The sequence below is a fragment of the Vombatus ursinus genome, unplaced genomic scaffold, assembly GCF_900497805.2.
Source record: "Vombatus ursinus unplaced genomic scaffold, bare-nosed wombat genome assembly UNPS02014791.1, whole genome shotgun sequence".
In the NCBI taxonomy this organism is placed as follows: Eukaryota; Metazoa; Chordata; class Mammalia; order Diprotodontia; family Vombatidae; genus Vombatus; species Vombatus ursinus.
The window spans coordinates 72,223,448-72,240,109 of NW_020954569.1; the positions used below are offsets into that span (position 1 = coordinate 72,223,448).

At 35.3% G+C, this 16,662-nt stretch overlaps 1 protein-coding gene across 1 annotated transcript in view; it reads left to right on the forward strand.

The window, feature by feature from the left end:
* The window catches only part of DCC (DCC netrin 1 receptor), a gene marked incomplete at its 5' end in the record, with an annotated part of 954,021 nt that overhangs the window by 698,219 nt on the left and 239,140 nt on the right, over positions 1 to 16,662 (forward strand). Inside the window, one exon of the mRNA XM_027869065.1 lies at positions 16,201 to 16,311. Coding sequence (XP_027724866.1) covers positions 16,201 to 16,311 — 111 coding nt within the window. The remainder of the gene's footprint in view (positions 1 to 16,200; positions 16,312 to 16,662) is intronic.

The window sequence follows — 16,662 nt, forward strand, 5'->3', positions numbered from 1 at the left end:
TGACGCTTGCTCCCATTCCATCCTGACTTTGTAGGTGACCACTACCAGACTAATGTCCTAATGTCTTTTTATAGATGTATTTGGCCAGAGAAGTAAGATTAATTATTTGGGGTATATATGCATAATGCTGTGACTTCCCCGCACCACGAAGGTCTCTTCTTCCCTGAGGTTCTAATCCACAAAGGGAAAAGTTCAGCTAGAACATGATTATAGAGGTCATTTAAATAGTAGACCAATGAGCTTGTATTTTATCATTTTATCCTATAGGCAAAAGAGCACTGATGGAGATTTTTGAGTAGAGTGAACTGGTTTTTTCTGTACATTTGGCAGTGATGTGAAAGATGAATGAGAGAAGGGAGAAATCAGAAGCAAGGAGCTAGCCATGTTAGGGAACTTTTGTAATAGCTCAGGCAAGAGGTGAAGAGTATCTAAAGTGGCAGCAGGATGGATAGAGATTAGAGAAAGTATATACTCTCTAGGGAGCAGCTAGGTAGCACAGTGGGTAGAGTGCTGGGCTCACCTCAGATCCTTTCTAGAATCTTTGTGGTCCTGGTCAAATCACTTAACCCTGTTTGCCTCAGTTTCCTCATCTGTAAAACGAGTTGGAGAAGGAAATGGTAGACCACTCCAGTATCTTTGCCAAGAAAACCCCAAATGTGGTCATGAAGATTCAGATAGAACTGAAACAACTACACAGCATACTCTCTAGAGATATTGCCATTAACTACAGAAGAGACAGGAATTTGCCAATGCCTGATATCTGATCTGAGGGACAGAGAAGAGTCAAGGATGACTCTAAGGCTTCATTAACCATGTAGATCACTCTTTCTGCTTAATGGAAGTTTTATCTTAATAGAAGATAAAAGTTAGCCACTTCTCAGTCACTCCTTTGATTTTTTTGGGAGTTTGAGACTTAGAATAGGGCAGATAAGTAGCACAGTGATAGAGCACTGGACCTGGAGACAGGAAAAGTTCAAATTTGTCCTCAGACACTTTTTAGCTGTAGAACACTTGGGCAAGTCACTTAATCTATGTCTGCCTTAGTTTCTTCATCCATAAAATTGGAAAACAATAGCACCTACATGCTAGGTTTGATGTCAGGATAAAATAAGGTAATATTGTAAGTATTCTGTAATTCTTGTTTGTTTGGTTTTTTTTCTGTTTTGTTTTGTTTTGTTTTTGCTGAGCATTTGGAGTTAAGTGCCTTGCCCACAGTCACACAGCTAGTAAGTGTCAAGTGTTTGAGGTTGGATTTGACCTCAGGTCCTCCTGCCTCCTTTGATCTATCCACTGCACCCTAGCTGCCCCTATATTCCATAATTCTTAAAGTGCTAAATAAATGTTAGCAATGATGATGATGATATTAAAGGCCATAAAAATACAATAAATTTAACTGCAGTATGAATTCTGTACAAATGAGAGGCAGTGTAATGTAGTGATGAGGTCCTTAACTCTTTGTGTGTATGTGAGTGTGTGTGTGTGCTTGATCCCTTTGGAAGTCTAATGAAGCCTGTAGACACCTTCTCAGAAGAGTGGTTTTACACGTGTGAATTAGAATACCTTGGATTACAAAGGAAACCAAACAGTGAAAATACAGCAATATTCTTCCCCATTCAGGTTCCCAGACCCTCTGACCCCTTAGATCACCCTCAGTTAAGAACCCCTGTGTTCTTGTGTTCAAGGCCCTAGTATTCATAACCTTATGACCTGAGCTCAATTCCTGATTCTGACACTTCCTGGCTATGTGACTGGGCATTTCACTGAATGTCAAGTGTCCCTAAGAACCTCCTAATACTAGAAGTTGCAGAGCAATAGATAATCTGCATTTTCAAGATGTCCTCATCTGAAAGCTCCACTCAGAGAGTTCTGAAGAATACTGAGATTAAGTACCATAAAAACAAAATGAATTTCATTTCATTGTGAACATTGTACAAATGAGAGGCCTCACAGTGGTTCTTAATCTCCCGTGAATGTGTGTATACCTCAAATCTTGTACTCTTTCTGAAGGGTATTAAATACATGCTGATGTTCCCTCAAATCCTGTCATTCCTCTGTTCTTCAATATACTAAATTCCCGTGACCTACTTTTCTAATCTACCTCAGTATACAAAGTAATTATCCTACCCTTGATTTTGCCATCATTCACCAGTGTTACACATCTAAGTCAACTCAAAAACTCCTTGATCTGCTCATAATCCTGGAGTCTCATTCCATCTCTTCTCATGCAATACTGTTCTTAAACCTACTCTTTGCTGTCACCATGCCCTTCCGGTATTCCATACTCTAGTGATGAAATAGCTGTACATTCCTGCTTTTCCAATCTTGACCCTTTGTTGAACTCACTCAACTGTAACCCATTCTCTACTCTCCTGTCCTTCATTCCCTTATCCTATGACTACTCCTGTCTTACCATGCCCTAATCCTGAACTACTCTCATCATCCACCATCCTTGCTCCTACTGATGTGTTGACAAAGGGAGCATGGAGTGTCATGTATACTACACATGTGTTATCTAATAGACCTTCAACACAAGAGGGGAATCCTACGAATCCTCGTCCTTCCTTTTTGATTCCCTGTCTCACTCTATGCAAGCTCTTCCAAATGTTTTCATTCTTCAAGATTCCAACTGTACTTCCTCTTTTCATCCTTTCAGAAGAGCTCAAGAAGCCATTTACTGTGAGCTTCCCTTTCATCATTTCTCCTTGTCTCACTCCACAGACAGACACCATCAGACGCCATCATCCATTCTATCCTAATTTCTACTGTTTTCTCTGATGAAGACGTGGCCCCTCTCCTTGCCAAAACCAACGTATTTGTATGTATCCATGATATATTCCAGCAGATTAAACCCCACTATCATCTCCTCTGTTTCCTGTCTCTCTGTATCTACTGATTCGTTCACTCTTGCCAAAAAGCACTCTTAAGTCTTCTCATCTTTAACAAAAAACAGACACATCATTAGATCTTAGCATCCATACTACCTCTCATCCTATAGCTTACTTTCCCTTCTCAGCTAAATTCCTTGTAAAAAGGCATCTATATTTGGTGCCTGAAGTTCTTTTCACTTTCTTTTAAGCCTTCCATAATCTAGATTCTAGCATTAACTTTTCTTTTGGACTAATCATTTTGCTGAAACTACTCCCTTCAGTAATCTCTTAGTGGCCAAATCTGATGACCTTTTCTTAATCTTTCTTTTTGATTTCTCTGTAACATTTGCCACTGTTAATCACCTCTTTGATGCTCTCTCCTCTTGGTTATTGAGACACTACTCTTTTTTTTTTAGTTCTTTTTCTCCTTTCCTTAGTTCTTCTCAATCTTCTTTCCTATATATTTATCCATGATTTGCCTACTAACTGGGTGTACCCCAAATCCTATTTTGGAATCCTTTCTCTATACTCTTTCACTTGCTGATCTCATCAACTTCCATGGATTAAATTACCACCACTATGCAGATAATCCCCAGATCAATACAGCAAGTCTTAGTCTCTTTCCTGAACTCCAGTCTTACATTCTTCATTGACTATTAGACATTAATTGCCCCATAGGCATCTCAAATTCAACATATCTGAAATAGAACTCATTATCTTTCCCACAAACCTACCCTGCTTCCAGACTTTCTTATTGTCAAGAGTACAATGAGTTTATGAGTCACTCAACTCTAGTGGTTCCCTTTTACCTCTAGGGTCAAATGTAAACTCCTGTGTTTGGCCTCAAATCTCTTCCCAATCTGATCCTCTAAATATTTTCTAACACATTATTCCTTTCTACCCACTCTCTAGTCTACCCCTACTGCCCTATTAGCTGTTCCTCACATATTACGTACCATCTCCAATGTCCCTATTTTTGCACTGACTTTCCCCATACCTGGTGTACATTTCCTTTTGACTTCAACCTCCTAGAACCCCTGGTTTCATTCAGGGCTCAGCTCAAGTAACCAGCTTCTATAGGAGAGCTTTTTCCAGTCCCTTCTTATCTACTTAGAATATGAAGTAATTCAAATAGATAGATAGATTGATAAATAGATAGATTAGATAGATAAGTACAGCTATTTTTCTAGAGGTATTTATGTGTGTGTGTGTGTGTGTGTGTGCGTGTGTGTGTGTGTGTGTGTGTGTGTGTTATCTTGCCAGTGCTCAATACAGTGCCTGGCATGTAGCAAGCATTTGATAAGTACTATACTGAAAAATTAATACATTATTTTAAGCCAGTAAAAGTTATATATTTTTGTTTCATGAAAAAATGGACTCAAACTACTTTATAAAATAATTCAAAAAATCTTTTAAAATGAATTCTTTTAATGTATATAAACTGTTATTCTATTTATAGAGAGACCCATAATTTTCACACAATTTTTCTGAAATACTTTTGTTGCATAAGGCGTGGTATATCTCAATATCATACAGCCTGAAAAAAATTGCATACATTTATATGTACTTTATGTTCACAAAACAATTTATTCACTGTAGGTCTATGAAGTAGGTGGGGTAAGAGTTAACAGGTCAGTTTTGTAGATGACAAAACTGCGGTTTAGAAAAGTGAAACAAATAACCAGGATCACAGCGTCAGTAAGTATAGAAGCTGGGACTCTAATCCCAATCTTCTGAATTGAAGATCAGAGTCTAATCAGCTAGATTACATTCTTCTTTCTTTCTGTCTCCAGAGGGTCAGGGATGTACTATCTGAAAGATTTTCCTTTTATCTTCCTCCTAGATTATACATTTGAGCATCTTATACCCAAAATGAAGAATCACTCCTCTTTTAGCCTCAAGGAGTCAAATTTATTATATTCTTCAGCGAAACAGAAGAAGGCTTCTGGAGTATTTACTTTCAGGGTTCTTTATGTTCAGGTTGTTGTATGACCAGGCCAATATTCAGAGAATCACATAATCTAAGAACCAGAAAGGATATCTAAGGTCATATAATCTAATCTGCACCTGGACATAAATCTCATCTAGTCCAGCATGTACTGCCAAAGAAATACACTTTTGGCACTTGTTTTGCCTTCCACATAATTTGAGGGTAGGGAGTTGGTGGGGACAACACGTTCATTACCTCTTCCACCAAAATACATTCACCCTCCAAAAATCCAACACCATTTCTTCCACCAAAATACATATACTCATTGAAGAGTTATGGGATTTACATTGCTGTTTAAGTTGATGATACCTATTCTCTATCCCAAGAGACTCTTTTTATCAAGTTGATCAGTATAATGAATTTGAGCAAATCATGTGAGTGTTTCCAGAGTAGCTAAATACAAATAATATGGTTTGGCACGACTTTGGGCAGACTCCTGAAGAGAGCTGTCTGAGAAATTCCTAAGTGGTTAAACTATTCTAATATATTATCTTGGTAGTCATGATAGAGACAAGGTTTTCCCAGGGTTTAGTTGATAAAAGAGCACATGAAGAAGCAAATTTTGAGATCAATATGCTAAAATGAGAGCAAAAGACAACAAGCATCAAACATCTAGTTTATTGTAAAAGAATTCATCAGAGTTGAGTAATCTTAGTAATATTATCTGTTTCTCCAACATGGAGCATAAATCACAGGATTTTAGGAGTAGCAATGGCCTTAAATTCAACTAATCTAACTCCCCCCACTTTTTTTTAAATTTTTTAACAAATCTTCAAAGATATTCTTATTATGATATCTCATATGTTAAAGTAAGAGGAGCAGTAAGAATGTAAGGAGAGGAATTACATATATATTACATATGTACCTATACACACACACACACACACATATATATATACATATACAGAGCATTCAGCGCTAGAAAGAATAATAAAGATCATTTAGTCCAAACCACATCATTTTATAAATAATGAAACTGAAACACAGAGTGGTTAAGTGGCTTTACTAATACTATGTCTTTTTTCATTTTATTTTTGTATCCCCACCATCCAGCATGGTTTCCTGCACTTGTTGCATGTTTAATGTATGCTTACTGAAGAAACATAATTTGGATTCAAACCTAACTCTTTTCATTAAATCATCAGTTCCCTATCCACTATAGTACCATATAAACCTAATGTTGAAAGAGACTTTAGGTCACATCTGGTGCAACTCCCACCTCTACCCAGCCACATTTTATAGGTGAGAAAATTGAGGCTTAGAGAGATTTGGCCAAGATCAAATATCTAGTTAGGCATAGAGCTTTGAGTAGATTTTGGGTCTTCTGACACTTAGCTCCATGTTCTTTTTTTTTTTTTATTATTATATCTGCCTTCCTTCCTCTCTATTTCCAAATGCTTACATGAAAATAACCCCAGTTTATCTCCTATCACCTTGAACTCAACATGTCCCTAACAAAAAGAAGGGAATGGAAATTTATGTAGTGCCTACTCTGCATCAGGTACTTTGCCAAGTGTTTTTCACAAATGTTATCTCATTTGATCCTCACAACAACCATTCAAGGAAGGTACTATTATTGTCCCCATCTTAAAATTGAGGAAACTTAGGTAAGCAGAGGTTAAGTGACTTGCCCAGAGTTACACAGCTAGTGTTTGAGATCAGATTTAAACTTAGGTCTTTCACATTCCAAACCCAACACTCTATCCATTGTGCCACTAGCTACCTCTATCATCAAGACTCATTAATTCCTCCTTGGAAGTTACAGTTAAGGTTTGTGTGGGTAATAATTGTAGACTTTGCTATTGTAATTAATATCATAAATATGTATATATATGTATGTATATATGTATACATTCATACATACGTATATGTATATATAGATGCTGAATACCTCACATGTATGATGAATAATAATGATTTGAGAAGTGGAGTGGGCAAGTAGGCAGGAGGAGATACAGGATGAACTGAGAGAGTTCTACCATTCTAAACTACTGATCTTCATGGCTCAGTATATCATAATAAGGGCTTATATGGAATAGTGAATAGATGGCTAGGCTAGGGCAATAGGACACCTGGATTCAAATTTCACCATTGAAACTAGATTTTGATACTGGGAAATGTATTTAATCTCCACTATGCATCTCAGGCAACTCCCTAAGACCTAGTTAATAAGGAAGGAATGTATTGGGATCTACATTGGCGCAGGAACTTTTTGCACCAAGAGTTCCCTACCAGACATCAATAGAGACTTCCCATATCCATATGTATCACGTTTTCTCGGTATGTTGTATTAAATGTTATATTATGTTCCCTGTTGTGTTCCCTGTTGTGTTAGATGAACTAAATTGGCAAGTGAACTGTGTTGGCAGATAGGGAGGGATACACTCAGATCAAATTCAAGATTATAAATTATTTTTCTCTTCAAAGCATTTGTTGAACATGGTTATAATTTTAATTTTCTCTGATATATAGTTAGCAACTTTTATGACCAGGGCATGTATAGTAAAAGTAGCCTCAAAAGCTGCTGATGAGGCTGCCTTGGATGAGCATTAGGGACAGAGGAAAATGGTATGGTGGTCTGAGGAAAAGCCTACCTGAAAAATTTGGCCATGACCAGTTAGGACCTCCATATTTTAACTAGTTATTCTTACTATTTAATAGTTAACTGGGTTAAATAAACTCAAATGTTTCTTTATTACTGGGTGACTGCAAGTGCTTTATATACTCATTAAATTGTTGATCCCTTGGGGTGAAACCCAAGTCATCTAGACCCATTTCCACCTCTGGGTCTCTCTTTCATGCTTATGATTATATCTTCATAACTATAGTATCTTTTTGTCATATAGTTACTCCCTAATTCTGACAGCATGTAATTATGTTGTAGGAGAATGTTCATCCTGATGAGATAGCAAATGTAAAGAAAATCAAGTTTCAATCAGATTACCTGCCATAGAGTGATGGTATGTCAGAGCTCATTTGTAATTAAGACAATCTTAGAAACCATCAGATACCCTCTTTATTCTTAAAGACTTAAGTATTTATTATAAATATTTTAATAAATATTTATTATATATTATATAATATATATAAATATATATAAATATATAATAATATATGATATATAATATATAATATATAAATATATATGATGTATATAATATATAATATATAAAATATAATATATAATATATATAATAAATATATATAAATATAAATATATATAAATATATAATAAATATTTATTATAGATATTTATAAATAAATATTTATAAATATTTATGAAGGCAACATCAACTTTATCCTTATTTTGCCAGCTCGTAGCAGTGGCTTGTGGAGAGAGCATGAAGAATGTCCTAATTGTAAGGGAGCCTTGAGTCTGTAAAAAGTACTATGGATTAATAGGAGAGGAGTAGCTATGACTTATTTTTAGAGTAAAATTAGGGAATTCAGGATGACAAACATACACTTAGTAGAAAATGGAAATCATAGACCCTACTGAAGAGACAATGATACCTGATATTTAAATCTGCAAGATTTGACCATGGTTTTAAAATCTCATTATTAGACACATTTGTGTGTTGATTTGGCTATAAGAAATTTAGAAATACCAGAATGATTTAATTAGGTGATTTAAATATTCAGGTGTAGATACTTAAATTTTCTTTATAAGCCTCGATTTGTTAGGCAGGTGTTTCTTCCTTTTTTTTTTCCCCAGGATAATGAGACATCTGCAGTAACAAAGTAATTCAGAGTTATAACAAGATTTTAAATAGCTGCTATCAGTTTTATTGTGGGAACCCATGTCAGCTAAATTTTAAAGTGCTGTTTTTAATTTTGAGTGCTCTTCCCAGGAGGTTGTTTGTGATTAAATTTAACAGTTTTCTTGTGTTCCATGGCCATATAGAATAAACATAATGATAAATGTGTATTGGTATTTTATGAACTGAAAAATGGAAGCAATAGCACAGCAATTTTCAAACAGGTTTAGCATTGGAGGGAAGAGAGGAAGATTATATTGTTTGAAAATGTCATCAACTCGGGTTATCATGATTTTAAAGAAATTAGATCGTCATACAATTTTAGAACTAGAAGTGACCTTAGAGATCTTCTAATTAAACCTCCACATTTTATACTTAAGGAAGCTAAGGCAAAAAGACAGATCTAGACTGGTCTAGATTGCCTTGGCCCCTAGCCCAATATTCTTTCTGTCACATAAGCCATACTTACTCCCCAAATAATATTTAGATTATTTAGTTCATGCTCTCCTGCCCAAAAATTGTATCAAGAACGCTCAGATATTATATTAAAATTTTAGAAAAATGAGGGGAAAGAATTCGAGACGTGATTAAGCAAAAGAAGGAAGTTTTTTAGAGCTCAAAAAAAAATGATGCTATCTTTCCCAACTGTTTCTCAGAGAACTAGAAAGATGAGTCTTTAAGCCAGCAACTTATTATTAACCTCAGATTGTTCCTTGTGTCTCCCCTGCCAGTTGATAACTAGCATGGCACAGGAAAACCACCATTTCTATGATGGCATTAACAACAACAAATACAACAACAATAAGAAATGTGAATGAATTCATAGATGAAAAGAAAGGAAAAGGTGTGTTCAAAAAGAACCCTTAGGCTATTTTTTTCCCCAACAAGACTTGTTCTCAGGGGAAAGTAAATTAATTTTCTACTTGATCCTGAATGGAGTTATGATCCTTTAAGAAACTTCCTTTTTCTACAAATTTCCAGCCAAATATTCATATTATCTCCCAATAATACACTATTGCTATTCAAAGATCACCTACTTAATGTTCGCAACCTTCAAAATTAACATCACTGTTGGTCATTATCTTGGTCTCCCTTGAATTCTTTATTTTCTTCAGAACAATAAAATAGAAACTCTGACTTTTCTTTGAAGATAATAAGGAATCTTTCTGTGCATGTATATGTGTGAATACATATACATATACATATATATATATAATTATGTGTGTCTCTGTGTATATGTATATAATTGTGTGTGTATGTATATGTATGCATATGTGTGTATGTGTATATATTCCCCTTCTTCTCCTGATAAAATAGAAACTCCTTGGGGACAGAGAATGTTGGATTTTTACCTGTGTCTCAGTACCTAATATAATATCTAACCTATAGTGGGTGCTTAATAAAAGTTTGTTGATTGATTGTTGACTTGTATGTCTTTTTGTGAAGATATAACTAGTCAAATCTGGAAAGAGTAATCAAGTTTGACCACCATGGGAAGAATTATTTTGGCACAGCAATTCTAGAAGAACATATATTGAGGGGTAGAGGAGTTGCAGTTGGCATCAGTATAGGAGTATCCACACCAATATACCATGAATCTTGGAACTATTGAACTACCTTAAATGAAAAGATGGCAAAAGCATTATGCAATTCTTTAAAAGACAGGAAGTATGATATAGAGGATAAAGTCCTTCACAATCTAATCCTTACCCTCTTATTCCTTATGCCCTGCTATAGCATACTTCAATCCAATGACTGACTTCCTTGCCATTCCTCAAACAAAACACTCCATCTTCCAACGCTGGGTATTTTCACTGTCTCCCACGCCAGATATACTTTCCCTCCTCATCTCCATCTGAATTCCCTGACTTCTTTCAAGTCTCAACAAAAATCCCAATTTCTATAGCAAGCCTTTCCCATTCTTCTTCAATGCTAGTGTTGTCTCCCTGCTGATTATTTCCACTTTATCTTGTCAATATCTTGTTTGCATGTAGTCTCCCCCATTAGACTGAGCTCCTTGAAAGTCTAGACTTTTGCCTTCAGTATTTGGCATATAATATGGCCTTAATTCATGTTTATTGTCTATTTTGAAGTCAAGAACACTTGGATTCAAATCCCACTTTAATTATGTCCTACCCATATGACCCTTCCTACCCATATAACTTTCTATTAACCTCAGTTTAAAAAATGGGGATAATAATCTTACTCACCTAATAAGGTTATTGTGAGGAATGAAATGAGACAACTGAAAACCTAAATAAATGTAATTAAAAGAACTATAATATTTGTGAGGAAGCAGTCTGCCAATCCATACCACAACCTGTTTGACTCTTAGGACAAGGATTTCTCAGGTTTCTGTCACCCAAAATGTCATCCTTAGGTAACCAATATTCTAGCGATTTGGACCTCTGGAATTATGCTAGACAAAATCATATGACAGAGGCAGGATCTGTCTCAAAGCCTGCATAAAGAGATTGTCCAGTTTAATATGAGCAGGCAGAGCTTGACTCTACTGCTATAACCTCATTGAACCTAGGGAGGGAATCGTCCGCTCAAACAAGAGTGCAGAATCAGAATGAGAATTTTTTTAGCCATAAGTATGATAAAGAGAGATAGGACCCACCACAAGCAACACAAAAAAATAATAGATTGAGACAAATGGGAGGTCACACTTCATGTATCACAGCCATTATATCTTAGAGCTTCTGAAACTAGACAAATAATAAGTGGGAGTCTTTGATTTTTTTTTGGAAATTCTCATTCAAATATAAAGTACAGCAAATATAAATCCTCTAACAGTGAAGGATAAAACCCTCATTCCCTTGAGAAAAAAGATGTCATCATGTCTCTTATGTAAAAGTAGAATACGTAGTATAGAATTGCAGTGAGCTAAATTTAAGAGTTCCATTTCACAATATCTTTTTTAATGGACTACATGTCAACAATCTAAAATTCTATATTAACTATTCCATTATGTTAAGCTTCATATCTACCCTGCTACCATTTAAACTGAAAATGTACCAAGAAGAGAAATAACATCACTAATATGGTAATATGACTGAAATTTTCACAGAGGCAGCTAGGCAGCACAGGGGATAGAGAACTTGACCTAGAGTCAGAAACACTCGAGTTCAAACCGAGCCTCAAACTTTTACTAGCTGTATGAACCTGAACAAATCACTTAACCTCTTTCAGCCTCCTCATGTTTAAATAAAGTTTCCTCATGTATAAATAGAGGAAGTAATAATAATGCCCACCTCCAAGAGTTTTTGTAAGGCTAAAATGAGATACATATAAAGTGCTTTGAAAATCTTAACATACTGTATAAATATTAGGTATCATTATCACCATCATCGCCATCATCATTATAAAAGATCATTATAAAAAGAGATTTTATTAAATATGGAAACTGGTTTGCAGGTAAGCAATTGCTGATGCTTTTATCAGTCTTTTTTGTTTGTTTGTAAAAACCACCCTCTATGATTCCCAAACCCCTTTCCCTAATCCTTGAAACCTACCTTTCTTTGAGATATATTAAAAATCAATCTCTGGATGTCTGTAAAATCATCTCCAATCACCTTCTCCCACCCTTATCCCTCATTATAGATTTATGCTCATTGTACTTAGGCTGAGCAGCTCTCCCAGATGGGACATCTTCTTCTTAAGTGCTAATGACACTTGTTCACAGAGTGCTTAGAGTACTAAGGCACTACCATTATTGTAAATGAGAACCGATTACTATAAAAGTCAGTAGAGCTGTTCCATTTCATGGCCATTACCTTTCTTCCTCTTTCATTTACTAATGATAGTTTTAGGATGGTCTATCATAGTTTTCTGCAGGCCTACTTACTCTTCAAATGATTTGCACTGGTTTGTTGTACAAAGTAACATTGCTTATAGTAGTTGTCCTTTTCCCTAATATTTTGCAAATGAACTTGCCTCTAATATCTAAACTAGTGCAACCCTTAGCTGCCATGTCCCTGGGCTTGAAGGAGATTCAGTGTTTTCTGGCTGAAATTTGTGTTTGTTTGTTTTGAATCAAGATCTATTGACTGACCCATGTGTGTTCTTTTTCATCTCTATAAAATGTGCATGAGAATGATCTATAAACTCAATAAAGGTATCCTTAATGAAAAATAAAAAGGATTCAGGCAAGCTTTCATGGGTAAATTTCTATGGCAGACCACATATTTATAGTCATAAACCCACAAATATTAGATCCTGCTGTGTTTATATTTTATTGATCTAAAAAAAGTATTTAACCTAATAGAACAAAGGGCATCCTTGAAAGAATACTGCAGACAATGTATTTCCACACCTACATCAAAATCATACAAAACATTATGACACATGTAACTATAAAAATAGGTTCTCTCACTAATCTTCCAATGATTAAAATCCATCAAACAAGGTGTTAAGAAAGATGTATGTTCACCTAAGGTATTAGCTAGTATCATAGAAGGTACTCTGTGTTAGTTTCAAGCAAAGAAGGATTTCATATTGATAAAGCAGCTCACTAGATGGATCTATTCACGGGAGCAATTGGATTAATTGCATTGAGCTACACAACATCGCAAAACCAACTCTGAAATTCACAGCAATTTGAAAAATATCAATTTAAATCTATTTGCTAGGAAAAAAAGTATATATTTCCCAGACTATGACATGCAGCTGGACCAGAAACCTAGTTCAGAAATTTAGTTCATAAATATATGAACATTGAATAGAATAATCCAAAAATGGAATGGACTGCCTCAGAAGAGAGTGAATTCCCTAATCTTTGAGGTTTTCAAGAAGCAGGGTATATGACCCCTAGACCTGTTATAATGGGGATTCCTTTTAGGCATGGGTTAGATTTGCTGGACTCGGAGATCCTTTCCAACTCTCCAATTCTGATATTTTCCATCAGATGTTACATGCTAATTTAATATAGAGTGAGTGAAACATCCTAGAACTCTCAAATCCATAGGGCTCCTCCTCCATAAAATGACTTCTATTCTAGTATCTTACCTCATGATCTATCACTGTTCTCTGTCTCCATATAACCACTCCTTCTGCTCATATCTTGTGGGTTCCATTGTTGTGATTTTCCATTTCTGGGACCTGACTTTCTTTTCAATACCAAGATAAAAAGCCAGTACTTGTATTTGACAGAATCATTAATTTGCTAGACTGACCTTTCTTCAGTTGTATGTGCATGTGTGTATTATGCCCATCCATTTAAAGTCATCCTTCAACTCTCTCTAAATTCACTGTAGCTATATAGCTCCCATTTCTCTCCATGACAATGTTCATCTTCAAATGTAGGTGGATTGACACACTCTTCTACTACTTGTATGTAAGGAATCTCTTCTCCCCTCTCAAACACTTAACCACTTACCTCTCTTTCCTCATAAAGTCTATATAAAAACTGAGTAAAAACTGAGTTAGTTATTTTCACTTCTTTAACTTACTATGCAAACTTCCTAAATTCATCGAGTCCAAGGTGTGTGTTGTCTAAGTACCACCCTCAATTTTGACCTTTGTAAAACAACCCACATAGTTCAACATAATGGATTGTCAGAATACACTAAAAACCCTAAATATCAAACCCCTATTGAAGTTTCTTTTATTAGACCAACTAGATGAATACAAGTTTAATGCAAAAGACATCTAACTACATAATATATCCAAACAAATAAAAAGGAAAATCCTTCCTCATCCCTCCATATACAAAAGGGGACATTCATTCTCCCATAGGTTTCCAGATGAAACAAAATTTCTATTTCCATACTTTGTCTAGTTCTTATCCCCTTCTTTTGCCTTTTAACACCACAGGAGAGAGATCCAGAGAATTTAGAGGGAGTTTTCTCAGTTCTCACTTTGCCCTCCTGCCTTTCCACAGATGTGAGAGTAGGGACAATTCAATGGTGTATTGTAGGAAACCTGAAGTTCCTAAAATCTTCTGGTAATCTCAGTGCCAGAATTGTGAAGGATTGAAGCTAGCAGCATGATTGTTCTGGATGGGAAATACATCTGAGCGAGAAAGCTTCCCAATGTCATACTTAGCCAGGATAAACTGCATTTGCATGACACAGGTGTAACTGAGGGGTAAGGTTCCCAGGAGTAGAACCAAATCTCATATTTCACTATTTGAGGACTATTGATTTTTGTAACATCTACTCTTACCCAAAAGGGATGAGCAATGTAAGATGTAAATCTTTTTCATTCTCTACTTTTTCTTCAGCTCATTTTAGAAAATCCCCCATGATCCTGGGAATGTTCTTATATTGCAATTTCTGTGTACTGCCCCTGGGACCTAACTTGAGTATCCTCTCCCAAAGACCACAGATCTCTGAAGCAAAGCCTTATGGAATGACTAGTATAGATACTCTGTACCTTTTCAGGCATGATCCTCTTTTATATACATTTATTTTCATTTATTTTAGTTTATACTTTAACATATCTTGGTCCACAGATGTGTGATTTCCAAGTCTGTTGTCCAGCTTCTTAGTGTTTATCTCAATTTTGTTTTTCTTTTATTTTCAACTCTTTGAGGGCAAGGACTTTGTCAATTTAGTTTGAGATGTACATTGGTTAGTGGATGCCATGTGTTCATTTAAAAATACAATTTGAATTATAGTAATTTATCAAATTGGTTGTATAGTAGATAAAGCATTGAGCCTAGAGTCAGGAAGACCTGAGTTAAAATCTAGTCTCAGACATTTAGAAGCTGTATGACCCTGGGCAAGTCACTTAACCCTGTTTGCCTCAGTTTCCTCACATGTTAAATGAGCCGGAAAAGGAAATGACAAACCACTCCAGTATCTTGGCTAAGAAAACCCCAAATGGGGTCATGAAGCATCAGACAGGACTTAAATGACTGAACAACAGCAATTGATAAAATTAGAATTAGATGTAGACCAGAGAAATAATGTCTTTAGGAAAGGAAATAAAATGTGGAATTGGCAGGCTATAAGATTTTGAACTTGGGTTCCTTGGGATACATTTCCTTTTTGTTTTCTTCTTTGTACAGTTCCAAGTTGAATTTGGGTTCAAAGTCAAATGATTAACATCGTATTATCCAAAACTTTATAATCTTAGTTGGAACAATGTAGTTTCTGCTTAACTACTTGAAATTTGTGTTTTGAAGGACTAGAGGTTGAATATTTTCCATAGATACCTTTTTACTCCTGTTCTTTTCTTTTAAATAAAATCATAGCTAATTAAAATTCATTAGATAATTAAGATGTTTTTAAAATGTTTTTTTTTCCCTTGACTTATAGGTAAGAGTTCTTCTGAACTAGAAGGAAACAGATCCTTGAAATTCCTGTTGTGCTTGTTTCTTCATGGTTAATATTGTATGTGTTGAGTAAATTTAGGGATATTTCTTTAAGTGTATTGTTGTGGAAGTGGAGAATAACAAAATGTAAAATAGAGAAAGGCTGCTGTTGTTACTTTATTATTCTTTGTAAACAAACAGAAAATAGATTTAATAGATTTCTACTGCTATAGTTAATGTTATTGTTGCTTTGACAACTCTAATGGAAACATTTTTAATCAATGGTTCTTTTTTTTTTTTTTTTGGCTCTTATGTCTTTCACAGGACTAGAAAAAGGAAGTCAATACAGTTTCCAAGTGGCAGCCATGACAGTCAATGGTACTGGTCCCACCTCAGACTGGTATACAGCTGAGACACCAGAGAACGATCTTGATGGTAATTACATTTTCCTCCCCAAAATGATCTTGCCTTAACTTTTAACCTATGAACAAAAGGGGAGAAATCCCAAATTAAAGAATAGGACTTATTCCTACACTTTCTGGAACACAAAATTATTCTGCTCATATTTACATAGCACATACCCCTAAAAATAGAAAACAGCATATGCATGGTTGATGATGATAATACTAAGATGGACTTGTTCTCCCAGAGAAGAGGATAGACAGTGTCAATTCCCTTAAAATGATCTCCTTCTAGCCTTTTCCTTATAATTATTGCTATGATTTGGAATAATAATGAAGAAATTTGATTGTTTTGGAAATTCAATGGTCTTATAAGAAGTCAAAT